General features: G+C 42.4%; 1 protein-coding gene across 4 annotated transcripts in view; it reads left to right on the forward strand.

Moving 5' to 3' along the window:
- The window catches only part of abl1 (c-abl oncogene 1, non-receptor tyrosine kinase), a 31729-nt gene extending 12329 nt beyond the window's left edge, over positions 1-19400 (forward strand). The window contains exons 1-11 of one of the 4 annotated variants that reach the window (XM_083930072.1): positions 2882-3349; positions 8528-8692; positions 9927-10222; positions 12640-12930; positions 13174-13258; positions 13462-13639; positions 14306-14490; positions 14712-14864; positions 15529-15618; positions 15769-15897; positions 16060-19400. In XM_083930072.1, coding sequence (XP_083786198.1) covers positions 3265-3349; positions 8528-8692; positions 9927-10222; positions 12640-12930; positions 13174-13258; positions 13462-13639; positions 14306-14490; positions 14712-14864; positions 15529-15618; positions 15769-15897; positions 16060-17744 — 3342 coding nt within the window. In that variant the 5' untranslated portion in view covers positions 2882-3264 and the 3' untranslated portion in view covers positions 17745-19400. Of the gene's footprint in view, positions 1-2881; positions 3350-8527; positions 8693-9926; positions 10223-12639; positions 12931-13173; positions 13259-13461; positions 13640-14305; positions 14491-14711; positions 14865-15528; positions 15619-15768; positions 15898-16059 lie in introns of those variants that run through there. The other 3 variants (XM_083930073.1, XM_083930070.1, XM_083930071.1) reach the window with 3 other exon arrangements.
- Positions 19401-19414: the final 14 nt, after the last annotated feature.

Genomic DNA, 19414 nt, shown 5'->3' on the forward strand with positions numbered 1-19414 from the left:
AGCTCGCTTGGTTTAAAAACTAAGGGGGTCATACTTGCTCAGTGAATTATGTTTCTTTTAAGTATCAAAGTAATGTTCATAATTGATAGTTTGGATATATATATAAAATATGATTACATGACAAAAAAGTGGAACATTTGTATTAATGTCAATATCATCTAAATGCTGTAACAGTGAAAGTTTGAATCATAACGCAAATGTTGCCTCAGAGTTTGGGAATACAACCTGTTGTCTGCTTTAAGATTTAAAGAATGGAATTGGTAAAGCAGGAGGGGGGTTACATGAGAGGAAAAGGGCCAAAATCCATCCCGTGGGTGGATGTACGTCAGCTAACTGTTAACATACACGGCCCGGATTATAAAACGCGAGTGAGCGATTCTCCTATGAGCTCACTTCCAAACAATGTGCTTCATGTTTCTCCATCTGCAACCTTTTTTCCTCTTTCCTCCTCCATTTTTTTTAATAGCCCCTCTCCTCTTCCCTTCATCCTCTCATCTCCCCAACACTTTGTGACTGCGGTAAGTTAATGGGCCTTTCGAGGAAGCCTGCATTTCTTCTTAATTGGTGTTTGGGGTGGTGCAGTAGAGGAACACAAATGTTTGCCATACCAGCACTGCTGTACTGCGATGATGCACCATGCTACTGGATGTTAAAGGCATTGAGGTTTAAAAATAGGCATAGATGCTAATGAGAGCATCACTACCCACACCAAACAGACAAGCCAGCCCATATCAAGTCTGTAATGTCATCTGTGATCTTGAGTTGTGTGCAGTCTTCCCAGCACAAAATAAAAATCTTGATCTCAACCGCTTACTATTGATCAGGGAATAGTTTGACTGATAATTCAAGGACTTTTCCAACTGTCAAAAGTTTCCTTTTTAAAGGAAGTATAATAATACACATTATATGCACCCTTGATGAAACATGCCCAGCCATTAGCAAACTTGCTCATAAACATAGACAATAATAGCATACATCTTGGGGTACTATCCCGTTGCACAGACTGACACAAACTTTATTTTGGGGTCTTTTTTCCTCTTTCTACTCTATCATATTTTTGCATGTCTTATGTTGAACATCAATCAGTTTGGTCTGCAGAAACCTCTGTTTATTGTTCCCTTCTCCTCTCCTTGTATTACTTGCCAAGTTGACCAGTCGACCTATCTTGCAATTAGGCCTTATGGTTGACATATAGTTCCTGTCACTGCTTTCACTTTATGTTTTTAGGATTGAAACAAAATCTGTTGTAACTTGTATATTTCTCTGTATGGGGCATATTTTTAGTCAGCGCTTCTCCACCTTCAGTAAAGGTTCCAGTGACCAGGTCAGCCAGTTAAGTGGTTTGTGCTATTGTGTCATCAAGCTGGCATCCCACCAACATATAATCACCCACTTGACTGGGCTTCTTATCTCATTTATCAGGGAAATATTTGCCAGACTTAGTCAGTAGATTACAGCTCCCTTTGTGCATTTGTGGTTTCATTTTCAAGCGTAATGACGGCCAACAATCCTTTTAGGCCATATAACACCAGTGGGCAAAATAACAATATCCTGCAATAAGAGAGCACACCTCAGAAATGATTAAAGAGTTTAATAATCTCTCTGACAGTAACATGAGTTTAACTCTGCAGTATTTGTTGCATGGCCATTGTTGGTTTTTGACTCTATAGATGGTCTATAATCTAGTCAGAGAAATACATAATTATTGTGTGTTATCCTGTGATAAGGAATGGGAGAATAAACTAAAAGGGAAAAGAACCTCAAAGTGAAGTGCTAGTATTAGAGAAAAATAGGTGTGCCTGGATTTAGCTAAGACGTTTGCATTGTTGAGATTGATGGAACTACAAATCAACAATTGGGAAAAGAGCACAGAAGCCACAGAACTCATAACATTACTTTTTTAATAGATGCAATTCTAAGCATTAAGGATCTGACATTTTTTAAAATCGTTTCAACCTTTTTAATAGATTTCCTTCTAGTCGTTTTTTAGTTCAGAAGTATGACTAAACCTCTGAGTGAGCTGTGTATCACAACACTTTGAGGCAGCTGAGAAAAGACAGAAAAGAAAAAAAAAATTGTGTTGCAAGACAGCTTTGCTTCTGCCAAGGATCATTTGTATCTCCCAGATATAACCAAAGCACTGCTGTTGTCTAAAATCACATGGACAGACATGTCTCTCTAAAGATCAAAAGATAAATCTCATTTTGATTAATTCCATTATTTTGCTCACTTCATGTCCCATTTGAAAATGCCTATGGCAAATGCGCCTTTGTTTGAAAGGTTTGTAAAGTCCAGAGTAGACTTTCGAAGGTTATACTTTTCTCCCTGTTAGCTGCTCTTGATTTAGAGCTTTGACTTTAACAAGCCGGTTCTGTTTCCGGAGTTGATTCTTCAACCTGTAAACATTTCAGAATAAAGAGAGGAAAAGAGCATGGTCAAAAAGAATAGAGAGAGAGAGAGAGAGTGGCAGAAAGACAGAGTTGGGGGGGGGGGGTAAAAAGTTTTAGGAGGAGCTTCTTGTAATCATCTTATGAATCCACCAGAAGGGAAGGAGAACTATTAAGTTTTAAGTTGGCATGCGTTTTGGGTGATGGTGTGCTGCTGTTTGTATTCTTCTTGGTGAGTGCTTGTGAGTGTGGTAGCAGTCTCTCCCTCTCATTGTGTGTTTGCTGCTGGAGGTGGGAGGGCTCAGCTGATGTCATTGAGTGCAGCAGGCTGAGCCTGAAAGAGGCCCTTTGTTGGCAGCTGTAGCACGAGTAGTCCCTGTGCCTCAGATACACACTCACACAGGGGACAGGAGAGAGGAATGGCACCGTTCAGACTGCCCTACTGCCCACTCAACTGACACATCTACAGGGCTAGCAAGTTTTTGGATCAAACCTTGCACTTTTGGATAGTTGTTGTATCTTACAGAAGTGGAGTTAACCAAAAACCCAGAAGCAAAAGAGGGGAAAAAAAACATGGAGACGCTCAGAAGAGAAAGTTGATCGAATTTGCCGGACGGCGGACTCTGCTTTTTCTGTTTTGGAAAGGAGAAAGGAGGAAAAGAGGATTTCCAGCAGCTGAAAGGCAAGAGGAAAAGAAAACTAGCATATTCCCAACACCTCTTTTTGCTTGGTGCTGTTTCTCCTTTTGTCAGTGTTTTTTTTTTTTTTCCTGCCTTTGAACTTTTCTCTTGTTGGACACATGTAGACGGGAAACGTTCCGGGGACGTCTGATTTTATCAAGCAACAACATTTTCAAGCGGGAAGGGAAAAAAAGCAAATGAAAATGTTGGAGATATGCCTGAAATTGGTGGGGTGTAAATCTAAGAAAGGCCTCTCGTCCTCCTCCAGCTGTTACTTGGAAGGTAAGAATACTTTGTGATGGCTGTAGTGTCGTTTTATAGCTTGGGTCGTGATTTTAAAGTTCACTTTGGAGACATATAAACAGAAGTTAAAGTAGAGATGTCACACGTGAAAAAAAGCAGGGAGTTAAGAAACACAGGGAGAAGGATAAAAGATGAAGTATCACTGTGTAAAGGCTCAACAATGATTTCTGCGCTGTGGAAACAGAAGAATGGGGAGGGGAAAGCAGAAAGTAAGCACAGGGGAGGGTGAGGGAGGCCAGACACACTGGCTAGCTGAAGAGGAAAGAAGTGGAAAAAGAGAGGGAGAAGAGAATACAAGGAAATCTGACTCCTGGTCGTGTCCCACTTAACTCTTGTTTATGAGGAGAGGGGATCTAATCTCAGTCTGCGCTCTCCTTTCCAGTTCCCCTCTATGTTCCAGTGCTTGGATCTGGTTCACTGCTTTATAATTAATTCAGAAGATAATGTAGATCTATATATTTCACACACTCTTTGTAGCATGCAGACTGGCAATTACTTCTTTTCCATTGCTTCTAATTACGCAGTTCTGGACACAGTTAAAGTGGGTAATTGATTTGCCCATGATGTATGAAGGGGACACAAGGGGACTTCGAAGAAATCCAGGGCACACTGAGTCTGTACATGATCAACATAGTAATTGATTGGCAATGGAACTTCCATGTGTGCCAAAGATTGCGCAACCAAATGATTTAATAGAGTTAATAGTCCTGGTACGCTCCCCACTGAAGTGGATGACAGTGATTAAGAGTCTCTAATTTCCAGACCATATGGTACAAGGCACTGCAAATGTCATGGTGAGATGTTCCACCCCAAATTAAACCTTCTGACCTAAAACCACTTCATTAGAGGTGGAGGCCTCCTTTGTATTATTCTTCAAGGGAAATTGGTTGTTCTTCCCTGTTAAGTTGCCTTATGATCGCCTGTCCTGCTCCATCAGGGATCTGGTGTGAATATCCTGTCTTTAACATAATATCTCCCCCAGTGGGTAGAACTGTCTCTAAGGTATGAAATGAAACTGTTGCCCTGTTCTCCACTGCCTCACACTCAGGTGACAACAGGTGATGCAAGAGAAATATGTAAGCTAGGTATTTTTCCTCTCTCATCCTTCAGAATGTGTGGACTAGGACACATAAAGACTCGAAGTTTTGGACCCAGACTACTGTTGGTTTCTATTGTACCTGGTAGTTTGTTGCATTTTCCTTTAATCCAATGTTTAAAACCAGACATCCCATTTGCTTTTTTTAAGTTGTCTGGTTTTTGAAGAAACGTCTGTCTTGCTTCAGTGTGTGTCATTGCTTTGGATTCCTATAAAGTTCCAGATTTAATCATTTTGAGTATCCTTGGTAATGCAGCCAGCTCATGCTATAATCCCTGCCACTGTATGACTCTGAAGAACTGCAGTCTGATAACGAACCTTTATTCTGTTTCATTCTCACTCACATTTTGAGTTTCCTTTTTTCCATGTCTTCTATTTCTTTCTCTCTTCGAGCTTTTGCATTGTTATGGTCCATGTGTCAGTGTGCTGTCGCCCTCTCACAAAGAGCTGTGGTATTTGTGGCTCGTAAAATGGACATGTGTGGCATGGGCTGCTCAAATGCGCTGCCCACACACTTTATGACCAGGCCAAACTCGGGACATATGGTATGTCTCGCTGGCTCTCAGGTCTGCATCTCGGAGCTTGTTAACTATCTTGCTTGATCTCTGGCCTCAGCTTAAACCCAAATTTGACAAAAGATGGCTATGTTTTTTAATTTAATCCTAGTGTTCTCTACATTTTAGGTCTGTGACATATGTTTAATCTTATGTCAGAAAAATCTGAACGGCAACTGTAAGACATAGTACATAAGACTTTGTCAAACATTTCTCAGATGCCAGTGAACTGAGTGATTGTTGGCCAGTCACTGACATCTCTCATCACTGCATGGTAATGAAAAATGACCAGTTTTTCAAATTCTAAACAAACATACTGGAATTAGGATAACGTTATGACTACATTCTCTGCCTTAAATCTACTACATTATAAAAAGTGGCATTTTGCTGCAGGAGAGTGACCGATTTCCTGAAGGGCCTTTTGGTTTTTCTGTTTCTGTACCATGTGATGTAGGACTATAGTCTCCCTTTTTTTTTTGCATAAGGCACATAGATACCTGTATCTGATTGTGTGCTCCAAAACACAACAGGTTTCTCTCTTTTTTAGGATTGGAGCCCACCTAAATATGTATGTATGAGTATGAGCCATGCAATATGCTCCAGATGAAATTTAATCTCACTGACCTAAAAGAAGCCCCACATTTGGCTTTGATTGTCTCAGTGTGCTCAGGCTGGCGAACCTCGCTTGGCAGAAGAGGCTGTGTGAAAGTCTTTCATCAGCCTCCCAACTCTGATGCCTGCAACTTGTCAACAATGGCATGTGACTGGCTGAGGGCCACATACACTATGTTCTGTTTACCTCCTTAGAGTTGTGCTACAAATTTGTGCTTTACTACTTGCTTTAAGGAACTTGCAAGTGGTATATTTTCCAACCGTGACCCCAAATCTCCTTCATCTGGGGTGGACACAATTGTAGAGCAACTCCCAGAAGCAGGCTCTTCTTCTGGATTACATGTACTCTACTTAATTGATCACATTCAATAGTATTTCCTTTTCATCCACAGTCTGTCTTTAGCACTGTCACATAGTTTAACTTAATTCGTAAATAATAAATTTAACACACTAAATTAAGCTTTATTCATATCGTGCACTACACTATGGCTGCAATGTAACAGTCTAAAACGTCCAGAGACGGTGCATGTGACTCCTCTGTTCAACGTCACAAAGTATCCTCTTTGCTCTCTTCTCCGTGTTTTCATCAAATCCAGCTGTGCCTTGATCATTGTCTGTTTTCCCAAGTCAAGGTAATAATCCTTATAGATCACAGTTGCGTTACAGTTCATTGAATGATTGTGGCTGTTTTTACAAATTGGTCTCCTTCAAACCAGCTGGACCTTAGCACACATACTGGCATCATGTCTGTAAACAATACATCAGGTGTTCTCACTCCGTATACAGTATCTTTGCAGAAACACACTGTAGATGGGTGGATATTTTTTCTCAGTTAACATCAGCTTATGCAATACATGTGGTGAGCGTAATATTCTACATTATGCAACTAGGAGACTTGGTTATGGTCCTGTGCTTTCCATCATATGATGGAAAGCTTGCATCTCCACAATATGTGTCTAAGACGTTATTAGGGGAACCCAGTAGCTTTTTGATGGATTATGAACCTAAAGGGTAGAAGGAAACAAAAACATCAAAAGTGTTGACAGAGATGATACAGTGGATAACTGTTCCATCTTGTTTTTGTGTGTGTATCCAAGTGGGAAATGCTTGAAGTTGGCCACAATTTCCCTGCCTGCGTTACTAGTGGTATGATACGATGCACTAATTTAAAACCGTCATTGACAGCTGGTTTTATGTTTAATAAGACTGTGACCTGCATTTTAGACATGTCTGCTGCTGTATTTTGCTGAGCTAAAAGCCTTCACTTCAAACTTTAAATCTTTGTTAATGCACACGGCTGTGAAATTAAACATACCACTGTGGCAGCCATTTTAGCTCCATTTGTCCATTCTTAACAGGGAATAAATCTATTTGTGAAAAAAAATACTTGAGGTTTATGATAACGAGACATACATGTGCAGTGTATCTCCCAATAGGCGTGATAATCAAAACAGTTTTCAGTTGCCTCCTTTACATTATTTAGTCATGAGGAAAAGCCATAGACTTGCAGGTATGTTGTTATGATAACTACAGGCATGTCCCCCCAACCTATGCTCTCAGACCATTGTTCTATTTTTGTCACTGTCTGGGAGTTGTTTACTTCCTAGGATGTGTGTACAATGATGTCAACTGCAAATATATTTCACTTTAATTTTTGCATGAAGGTAAATAATATAGCTTTAGTGTTGTGTTTAGTTTTACAACTGTAGAAGAGCGTAATTTCCAAATGACTAAAGAAACATTTACGAGTCAGGATTTGTTTCTTGGTGTTACTAAATCCCCAGACTCAAAAAATGCAAAGTAATGAAAAGAATATCGAGGCCCAAAGCTATTTAACCATTCAATGTTTAATGCATTGCTGGGCTTGGCCAGTAATACTTTCTTTTGTCTCATCAGTAGCTAGTCACTTTTTTTTCCCAGTCATACGGTGATTGTGGAGAATTGGGAGCTGAAGTTTGGGTTCAGTGGTTTAGTGTGTTTTATCACTTTTTCAGGGTTTGGTTGGTTTCTTAATGGTTACTTATGGGCTATTGCTATTTTCTTATTAATGGATCAAAAAGATAAAATATTTCCTCCTCTACATCTTCCTCAGTGTGAAATTCTCACTGGAAGGTGAAAACCTAGTGCAGCTGTAGCCGGTCGTCTCTGTTGGAAGGATGTGGGTGTTTGTGCGCCGGGGGAACGAAATATTAGATGCCTTAAAAACATGTGTGACAACAGCTGAGCAAGCCACACAATAAGGCTCATGTTTAGGCAAAACTGCCTTTAAAAAAATGTTCTCTCCTCACTTCCCTCTTCTGTTGTTTCTCTTTCTCTTAAACAAAATGTTCTCTTTTTCTCCTGATTCTTTCCATTTTCCACATTTTGAAATTTAGCCATCAGCTTAACTGTGCTAAAATTCCTATAATTCAAGCTGCGTCTGTAATTAACGTAACCCTAAGTTAAAGCACTTTGAACCTGGGCTCATTACCTGTGAGAGCAAGCACATCCATTTTACAGTTATGGTGAAGAGTCATGCTGAGACTTGTTCTCACGGTCTGATGTGTGGCAGTTGTCTAGGTATTCAGGAAAATGAAAACTAAGCAGGGATAATCCAGGAAATGAAAAGTTACAGAGACAGCGGGTCACATGATCCGGTTTATTACTCTAATTCCACGTTGGGATCACAGCTGATGGGATGTAGAAGAATTTAAATGACACACAGGGAAGGCAACAGTTGACATTGTTGCTGAATCATCCTACATGTGTGAAGCCGTATGGGATGGCGGCCTCACAATGTCACTGCATAAACACACACCTACAGATCTCCCTCAGTCTCCTCTCAATAGTGCACCGTTTGATGTTTTTCCTCACATTTTAGTGAACTGCATATGTTTTCTCTTGTTGTTTTTTCAGAAGCTCTCCAGAGACCAGACTTTGAGAGTCAGGGTCTGACAGAAGCGGCCCGCTGGAACTCCAAAGAGAACCTGTTGGCTGGGCCCAGCGAGAATGACCCCAACCTGTTTGTGGCACTCTATGATTTTGTGGCCAGTGGTGACAACACACTCAGCATTACTAAAGGTAAGTAATAGAGAAAAATATTTCAATATATCATTTTATATAGTAGTTTGTGTTGAACTAGGAAGGATTTAAACTACGGCTGGGCGATACGGCCAAAATCTTCGATCCTGATATAGATCATTGCATATCACAATATCAATATATATCACAATATAGAATGTTTTACAGTAATTCAATGAGTAGTCCATATGAAATAACCTCACGGTGAATCCTATTTTTATACTCCTAAAACTTTTGAGAAATGAAAAGTACTTAGTATTTTCTTATTTTATTAAGAATGTGCAATGATCGGAACATACTGTAAAGTGCCGTTTAAATGACATAATTATGCTATAATACAGTTACATAATTATGCTATAACAGTTTGACTGCTGTTTTTTTGACATTGCATTAGAAACGTTGCATCGCCCAGCCCTAATTCAGACCAATTTGATACAGGGGTTACTGACAATCCCAATGATTTAAAAAAATATGTCTGACAACTGTCACTTTGTAGTGACATGCAAAATGACGAGAGAAAGTTTAAGTTTCAATAAGTTTATGAATTTTATTGGGATCTGCTTGTTTACTTCCTGTCTCCTTCCCTCTCTGTCTTCATCCCTGTCTGACTCTCACTTCCTGATGATGGTCTCGCACATGTTTTCTTTTTTCTTTTTTTGTCTGGAGCGACTGTAAAACAATACCACAGATGTATCACACAGACAGAGGAAGGAAGGAGAGAACATATGCACCGGAATAAACAAGAAAATGTCCTGAACAATGATACTTTCCTGTTCGTTCTTATATGAGTAGTTGCACAAGAAAGGTCTACATTGTCAGATAAATAACTAATATGAAGTTTGAGTAAACAAAATGTGGCCATTTATAGGTTTTACATGTGATTTATCCAATGAAATCTAAAGCGCATATCTGTAGTCTATGTCACTTAATGACTGGTTGAAAAGAAAAACCCCTGCCAGAGTTTCTGATAATGCGGAAACATGACATTAGATACAGGGAATTCCTGCATGTCTGACTTAAAACTGACTTCAGTTCAAGTACAGTGTCCATGCCATTGCAGCCTCTTCTCAGCACAAAAATTACAGAAGATTCACAACAATCCCACCCCTTGAAATACTCTCTCCGAGATAACAGGAATGAGCTATAACCATTGAAGATAATATGAATGTATGGGTATGTAGCCAATGAGGTACTTCCTGGATCATAATTAAATGGAATCTCATAACTTGTGTAGGAGAGAAGCTGCGTGTGCTGGGTTACAACCACAATGGCGAGTGGTGTGAGGCACAGACCAAGAATGGCCAGGGCTGGGTGCCGTCCAACTACATCACTCCTGTCAACAGCCTTGAGAAGCACAGCTGGTACCATGGACCTGTGTCACGCAACGCTGCAGAGTACCTGCTCAGCTCGGGCATCAACGGAAGCTTTCTGGTCCGCGAGAGTGAGAGCAGCCCCGGCCAGAGGTCTATTTCGCTGCGGTACGAGGGGAGAGTCTACCATTACAGGATTAACACTGCGTCTGACGGCAAGGTAGGCATCAGGAAACACAAACACGTACTGCATACACACAGCTTCTCTCTGCTTAGTAATAAATGTGTGATTACCGTACATTGACAACTGAATACTATAACCCAAGCTCATGCTTACAAATGCCCCAAGACTCATCCTACTTTCACTTATGTTGGGGTCTAAATTAATCTAGTAGCTAAACATCATTGCTAGATGTGGTTTTACTTGTTTATTGCAGTAACGATATTGAACTTCAGATGATCATTCTATAATTTTAGTTTCCCTAAACTCAGTTTAGGTAAAGAAAACAGGGTGTCTGCAGCACATGGTTATAGTAAGAGCTATTAAAAAAGGTGCAGGGTATTCCATCCTGATGGTCAAGTGTAGGCCATATTTGTAAGTACGGCTGAATTTCTTCGCTGGGATTCCCCCAAATGGCTATGTCAGTGGAGAAGCCACTGCCATTTTGGCCGTGTCACTCTCCTGTCTGTGATGCAGTGAGGTGAGCTAGCTTGAGGAACGCTAGCTATGGCAAGAATGCCTCTAACCACCACTGTGCTGCTCATAATGGCCAGCAGAGCCGAGGCCAGCCAGACACAGACGCCCTTGCTAAGACATGCGTTAGCACAGACAGATGCAGCCAAGTATGCAAACACACACACACACACGCACGCACGCACGCACGCACGCACGCACGCACGCACGCACGCACGCACGCACGCACGCACACACACACACACACACACACACACACACACACACACACACACACACACACACACACACACACACACACACACACACACACACACACACACACACACACACACACACACACACACACACACACACACACACACACACACACACACACACACAGTTCCCCATCTCATATTGTTTTCCATCCTCCCACTGAGCTAATACTCAAGAGTCTGGTATGATAGACTTCTCCTGTAATTTGAGATTACCTCAGAACTCCCCCGAGCTGCAGCTTTGTTTCACACTGACTCTGTGATTAATACTGCTCTGAATAACTAAAGTTTTTATGTTGATATTTTTCACCTCTTTAATTTAGTAACTGGTCGAGGTTTAAGCCAGGAGAGTGGCCAACTGTCCACTAAATCCTCTTTCGATTTCAAAGGTCTTTTCACTGCACTTTTTCCATTTTTCTCCCACATGCCTTCAGCTCAGTCAAAGAGCCTGTTCACAAGTAAAGAAGTGAACAGTGCAGATTGTAGAGCAAATCATTTTACGGGTTATGTAAGACTTGGACAATGGAAAAGACTGTGTCCACCAAGCCCTGACCAATATCCTTCCGTCCACCAGCTTCCTGACAAATGCCTTGTGAGTTTTGAATGGGCTAAGACCATTCTCTATGAAGAAAAGGTCTTAGTGTCGTTTTGTCAAGACTTGGATTACACGGTTCCCACGGGCATTATGTTTTTGGGTCTGTCCGTCAATCCGTCCCATTCATGTGAACACGCTCTCAGGAACCCCTTAAGCGATTTTCTTCAAATGTCCACACATGTCCACTTGGACTCAAGGATAAACTGGTTAGGTTTTGGAGGTCAAAGATCAAGGTCACTGTGACTTCACAAAAAACCTTTTTGGACGTAACTCAGGAATTTCTCTGCTAATTATGACACCATTTCACACGAATGTCTATTAGGATAAAATGTTGAAGTGATGATATTTTATACCCCAAAGGTCACCTTCAGTGTGACATCATAATGTTTCGGTCCATTAATTAAGATCATTACTCAAGAATAGATGGGGAGACATGTGGTTAGATGCTGAATTGGTGACACTAATCTTCAAACTGTGCTGATTGTATAGATCTTCTGTGCTGCAGAGTTTAAGATGTGTTTCAAGCATCAACATTTTGCCAAACAATACATTTCATACCTTTTTATCAAATTCCTTCACAGGGTTTATTTAACATTAGTAAATATTCTACTTTCTGTCTGTATGTGTCTCCTGCACGTGTCCTACACTAGCCGGCTAATTCTCATTAAATAAATTCTTATTGTCGTAACAGTAATAGGCCTCAAAACTCACCTCAAACTATGCCTTGTTGGCTCCTCGAATTTGAGGGCAATGGGCCTGGAAAATTCTTGAAAAGTCCTTAAATTTGATTTCCTTAATATCATGTATTGTTTTCAGACATGGCGTATAAGCAGCATAACCACTTCAATGCATTTTACACAGTAGTCATCATGTAACATGAGCATGTCATTTGTTTATTAAAATCTTAAGTGGTCAATCCTTTGACCTGTGCAGAATATAAAGTTCCTCTCTGAAAATAATTTACCTTGTATTAATCCAAATCTACGGCTGATATTTGGTTTAGGAAATTGTGTTTTCACAGATAGTTGCTAAAAATTCTGTTGACATTCTAAGCTGAACTGACTCTCTCATACACATCTACTCAAATGTAGAATCTCTTTCTCCTCCAGCTGTACGTCTCATCGGAAAGCCGTTTCAACACACTGGCGGAGCTGGTGCACCACCATTCCACGGTGGCCGACGGCCTTATCACCACGCTGCACTACCCCGCGCCGAAGCGCAACAAGCCCACCATCTACGGAGTTTCTCCCAACTACGATAAGTGGGAGATGGAGCGCACTGACATTACCATGAAGCACAAGCTGGGAGGGGGCCAGTACGGGGAAGTGTACGAGGGTGTTTGGAAAAAGTACAACCTCACTGTGGCCGTCAAGACACTAAAGGTAAAAGAGGTGTCTGTGCGAGATAATATTGGATTTATAATGTCATACATTTGACACTGTGAGAAAAGGACATACGTCTGTCAATATCAATCAAGACGAAACATTTTGAGACCTGCCATCATCACATATTAAGTGTCACCTTTAAATCTGTATTTTGGCTGAATAATGCTACCATCTGGTGTTTTATTGATGCAACCGCAGCCAGCTTATGCCCGTGCTCACTTTTTGCCATTAACTGTACAGGAGGATACAATGGAGGTGGAGGAGTTTCTCAAGGAGGCCGCTGTCATGAAAGAGATCAAACACCCCAACCTGGTACAATTGTTAGGTAAGTAACTTTTTAAAAGAGGCCTTCTGAGTATATCATATAACCTGCATTTGAATAGAGGCTCACATGAACTACTGTACGTATTATCTCGTACAGAACTATATTTCCAAAATGTTTCCTACATAAAAGCTAATGACAGTAACATACAAGCACAGAAAGTAAATATTGATGCGTTTTGGTCTGCAAACTTGTTTCCTTGGCAGGTGTGTGCACACGGGAGCCGCCCTTTTACATCATCACAGAGTTTATGACCCATGGCAACCTACTAGACTACCTGAGGGAGTGCAACAGAGAGGAGGTCAATGCTGTGGTGCTGCTCCACATGGCCACACAGATCTCCTCTGCCATGGAGTACCTGGAGAAAAAAAACTTTATACACAGGTGGGTGCAAAGATCATACTCTGAATACTGAATGCATTTCAGTTTTTGCCGTCAGAGGTTTGTCAGGCAGCCTGATTACCTGTCTCAGAGCCACACAGATAATAAAGAAAACATCTTCTTTGTCCTAAAATCTCATTTTCTCCTTTCTCCCCATTCCTGAGCTGCTCTGCTCTCTTTCATCACAGACAGGTCCTTGTTACATAGCTCGTTTGTTCTGGCACGTTTAACAAGGTCCTTTAGAAGCAATGAGAGGATTTATGTCTTCCGTATTTGCCAAACTGCATTTTAATTTTTAAACCTGACAAGATTCAGCTTGTGACTTCTCCACACACATCTGTAGAAATCCAGGATGTCGTAACATACTACAATAGGCATACTATTGATGTTTTATTTCTTAAATTCTTGTGTGTGCGTGTGCGTGTGCGTGTGCGTGTGCGTGTGCGTGTGCGTGTGTGTGTGTGTGTGTGTGTGTGTGTGTGTGTGTGTGTGTGTGTGTGTGTGTGTGTGTGTGTGTGTGTGTGTGTGTGTGTGTGTGTGTGTGTGTGTGTGTGTGTGTGTGTGTGTGTGTGTGTGTGTGTGTGTGTACACGTTAGTTTCTGATTTTAGAAAGTCAAGAATCCACCACGGTCTCCTCTTCATCATTCATTCTCTTATTGTTTTCTGCAGGGACCTAGCTGCCCGTAACTGTCTGGTCGGGGAGAACCACCTGGTAAAGGTTGCAGACTTCGGTCTGAGCAGGCTAATGACAGGAGACACCTACACAGCTCATGCCGGGGCCAAGTTCCCTATCAAGTGGACCGCTCCAGAGAGTCTGGCCTACAACAAGTTCTCTATTAAGTCTGATGTCTGGGGTAAGTTTGATCTCATCGCTAAACGCTAAAATGTATTCATAATGTCCCTGCTTGAATAGCTCATTTTTTTCAGGTTCCTATTCAACAACGGGAAACAATTTTACTCATTATAGTATTTCACTTATTCTCACCATGACTTTACATTTCTAGCTATTTAGCTCTTGGCATTTGCTGTTGTTGCATGAATAGCACAACTAGCTGTCTTGTGCGTCCATCTCCAGCATTTGGTGTGCTGCTGTGGGAGATCGCCACCTACGGCATGTCTCCGTACCCTGGCATTGACCTGTCCCAAGTGTACGAGCTGCTGGAGAAAGACTACCGTATGGACCGACCCGAGGGCTGCCCCGAGAAGGTCTACGAGCTCATGAGGGACTGTGAGTAGTAGGGATGCTAATTTAGATTTTTTTTTTCTGACCATTAACCGATATTCACCGTTTATAGACAAGCAGGAAACTGAGTGCAACTCACGCATATGGCAGAGCTGGCAGCCAAAATGTTGCTTGCATTGTCGTGGACACATGCAGCAGCGGGGTTGTCAGCTGTGTGTTTACCGGACGTACTGTACTACCTGACGGCTGATTTAACCTACCAGTCCTCTTCGATGTTACACATTTTTGTTGTGAGCGCCGTCCAGCAGTCAGTTGTGAGAGCCATGAACTCAGAAGAAGAAAAAGCTATCTTGGCGCTAGCAAGTTGGATTTCCAGTTCTTCAGTAAGCTACTTCAAGTGTCACCCCCATGAGCTGTATTTAAGATATAGCCTATATTTCTTTAATTAATTACTTTTAATTGCTTTTCAAAATAAAATGTTTTTTTTATTTTTAACTGATAGTATTAATCGGCCAAAATTCCTATTCTGCCAAAGTGCTTCAAAGTTAGTTTACTGTCCCAAGAAATTAATTAAAGATTAGGGTTTACTGATTTGCCATGGTATCATTTTTATCCAAATCATCACCTAACCTCCATTCTTGTAATTCTTCCAGATTACAATTAGAGGTACTCTTAACTTTTTAATTCTTTTGTTTTGTTTTCCTGTCAGGTTGGAGGTGGAACCCCTCAGAACGTCCGTCTTTTGCTGAAACACACCAAGCCTTTGAGACCATGTTCCAGGAGTCCAGCATCTCTGACGGTCAGTACTTCTTTCTTTTATATCCAAATCATCTTTTGCTTGTGGGTGTTATTTTGTAATATCCATAGATACACTCTTGTAATGAGTTTTCTGTCATTGCTATCAAAATGTGATAAGCTTGTTTAATCTCAACTGTATCTTTACTGATAGAGGTGGAAAAGGAGCTGGGCAAGAAAGGGAAGAAGGCGACATTAGGTCCCATCCAGCAGGCTCCACAGCTGCCCACCAAAACCAGAACTCTCCGTAAAAACATGGACAACCGGGATGCAGATAGTCCAGGTGAGATGCACTCACACTCACTGCACCTCTTACCCATGATGCTTCAACTTGTTGTAAAATAGTTAATAATTTTCCAGTCTGTCAAGGTATTTTGTATTTTTGAAACCTATTTTATTCTTCTTTATAATTGGATTTTCTGATTTTTTTTGGGCTCTTCCTCAGATCTATTGGAGCCTGAGGTAGCTGTGTCGTCACCGATGCTCCCCAGGAAAGAGCGCCCCCTCCTGGACAGTAACCTGAATGAGGATGACCGCTTGATACCTAAAGACAAGGACAAGACACGAGGCAGTGGCTTTCTCAGTCTCATAAAGAAAAAGAAAAAGAATGCCCCAGCTCCGCCCAAACGCAGCTCCTCTTTCAGAGAGATGGACATCAATCATGACAGGAGGGGCGTGACTTCAGATCCTCGAGACAGTGACAGCTTCAACAACGGTGCATCTTTGGCCATTAATGACATCACACATGGCCTCGACTCCACAAAGTTCCTGAGTAACAATAATGGGGCAGGGGGCATCACCAATGGTGCTCCTACCTACCCAGGACCTTTGTTTCCCAGGAAGAAGGGAGCTCCAGCAGTGCCTGGCCCTGGAGGAAAAGCAGCTACAACACCGCCCAGTGAGGAGGAATCCATGTCTAACTCAAAGCGTTTTCTCTGGTCCTCCAGCATTCCCATCGGCTCAGATGGCACGGAATGGAAATCTGTCACACTGCCACGAGACCTCGGGCAGCGCCACTTTGACTCAGGCACCTTTGGGGGAAAGCCAGCTCTGCCACGCAAGAGAACCAGTGAGCAAAAAGGGGAGAGCGCCCCTCGAATGGGCACCCTGACTCCCCCGCCACGTTTGAACACCTCATCAGATGTTTCCTCTGCCTTCTTAGGCAAAGACACTGATCCCAGTCCTGGTTCCAGTCCCCAGGCATTAACACCTAAGGTGGTCAGGAGGCCAGGGTTGCCGGGACTGGAGAACTCCAAGACCAGCGCACTCCACGCTGAGCTTCTCAAGCCCAATGTGTTCCCTGCTTTAGGGGCAGCTGGAGACGAGTGCAGGGCCCGCAGACACAGGCACACTGTGGACTCTTCTTCTGTCAGGGAAAGAGGAAAGTTACAGAAACCCAAGCCAGCCCCACCTCCACCACCCACCAATGCCAAAACAGGCAAAAATTCCCGCAGCCCCACTCTAGAACTCCCCTCCCCCTCATCCACCACATCAGACATCAAAGCTAAGGGCCATCCCTCTCTCTCAGAGCCCCACCACACAACCACTGCCAGTGACCAAGCCCGCTCACCCCTCAGTGAGGGCTCCAAGAAGCTGCCCCTGGGCTCCACGTCCAAACCTCAACCGTTAAAGACCTCCACCTCCTCCACTTCAGTGACCACCTCCCTCTCCAGTCAGAGCCTTGGAGGTTTCTCTTCCTCCCTCACTTCCCCCGGCGATCTGAGCTCGCCCACTGCTTTCATCCCCCTAGTGAACACCCGACGTTCCCTTCGCAAAACTGCACCCCGCCAAGGTACCGAGCGCACCCCCAACTCGGCCGTGACACGGGAGATGGTGCTGGAAGGTAGCGAACTGCTCCGTGCAGCCATTTTCCGCAACTCTGAGCAGACGGGTAGCCACAGCGCTGTGCTGGAGGCCGGCAAGAACCTGTCAAAGTACTGCGTGAGTTACGTCGACTCCATACAGCAGATGAGGAACAAGTTTGCCTTCCGCGAGGCCATCAACAAGCTTGAGAACAGCCTGCGTGAGCTGCAAATCTGCCCCACCGCTACTGGGGGCGCCAACGCACAGCAGGACTTCAGCAAGCTGCTGTCGTCTGTCAAAGAAATCAGTGACATTGTTCAGAGGTAGCGCGATAAAATCTTAAACTACAAAGATATAAAACTGATATGAACTGTATCTTACACTACCCCTTTTTTCTGAGCATGCGCATGAACTGCGGTCCATGCTGAGCTCGTGTCGGAGAGATTTGAGGGTAAAGCCAGTGGGAGAGCAGCAGCAGAGTGTAGGTTTTCACACTACAGTAAACTCTGAAACACTTAAGCTTGTGGTCATTGTGGATGGAATCAAAGGAATCTCTGTAGACGTCGTCAGACAGGATTTGCAATATTGAAAAGACTTAACCATGAACGGATAGTGTCTTTTGGCCTTCATGAAAGGCACAGGGCCAATTCTTTATCAACATGACTTTTCACCAATCATTTTTGAAATGATCATGTCTTATGTATCCTAGTTGCCTTTTCCCCTTTATCGTTGACACAAGTAGAAAAGAGGCCTGTGATATTTGTATCCATCGCTATTACAAGTGTTTGATTTTTCATCGATGACGATAAGCAAAAACACTTGACCTCATCTTGTCCTAGGATGCCTTCTAACACTTAAAAGACTGATGTCATATTTCCATTTTCACCTGTAAGAATTAGGGAGCTTCTGGAATCTCAGTGTTTGTGTTATGCATCTGTCCAACACATCCCATTTTTGCCTTGTACCATTTCATCAGTGATTGGTTCTGTGTTGTTGAGTGATGAAAACATGTCAAGTGTTTGTTCTGTATGAATGCTTTTTGCAGTATTTGCAACCAGGTGCCATAAAATAATAATGGGAGCAAGCAAATGAGGCTGAATGAGCTACTGGCCATCACCTTTTTGTTTCGCTTCGCTTCGGTAACAATGCCTTAAAACACTATTGTGCAGAAATGTGGCCAGGTTGTTTAGAATAGCTGTGTTGATTTAAATTTGTGATTGCCATACCAAAAACCTTTTTCTCCGGTCTATACTGGAGAGGGACCAGAGTGCACGATCTGCTACTTTGTGGATCTGACTGTTTTTTTTTATGTTGTCCTTAGACTGGACCTTTTTTTATTTTTTATAAATCTGATTCATCTTTCTCTATATTCCAGTCACAAAAGCCATCAGTAGCAGCTCGGCCTTGCAGCAGCATGCTGTTTGATCCGTAAGGAGGGATCACAGACTCAAAGTGTTTCTCTGACCACTGTAGGGACTCTTTGCTGAGAGAATTAGTTTTGATAGAGGGTTTGTCATGTGGTCTAAATGCTGTTTCAGAGGCCTTTCCACCCCAGCAGAACTATCCTGGGGGAAACACTGGACTGAAATGTTTATGGATCTGTCACTTGCTGTCTTACAAAATAATGAATCCGTGAGAAGCTGACCATTATAGACTAAAAGAAGCCATGAAATTCCACTGTAACATCGTATGTTCCTTTGTGCTCGTCAGTAACTCTCTGACATTTTCAGTATTTGTGCTGTAGTCGCCTCACCCCACGTGCCCTGTCTGACTGCGAAGCCTGAGGACACAAGTCAACTGCAAGCTGCCTTAAATTCAACATGGTACTGTCAGTTTTGGCTTTCTTTTTTTTTTTATTACGCTCCTTTACCAACCATACCACTACTCTACTTTAATGTCTAAGCCTCCTCACCAATTTTGTAGACAAACTTTTCCTTTCCTTTGTAAATACGTTTTCTTTTTCCTATTTGTTTCTCCCTCTAGCCTTGGTGCAATTT

Source organism: Echiichthys vipera (genome assembly GCF_963691815.1).
Source record: "Echiichthys vipera genome assembly, chromosome: 16".
Taxonomy (NCBI): Eukaryota; Metazoa; Chordata; class Actinopteri; order Perciformes; family Trachinidae; genus Echiichthys; species Echiichthys vipera.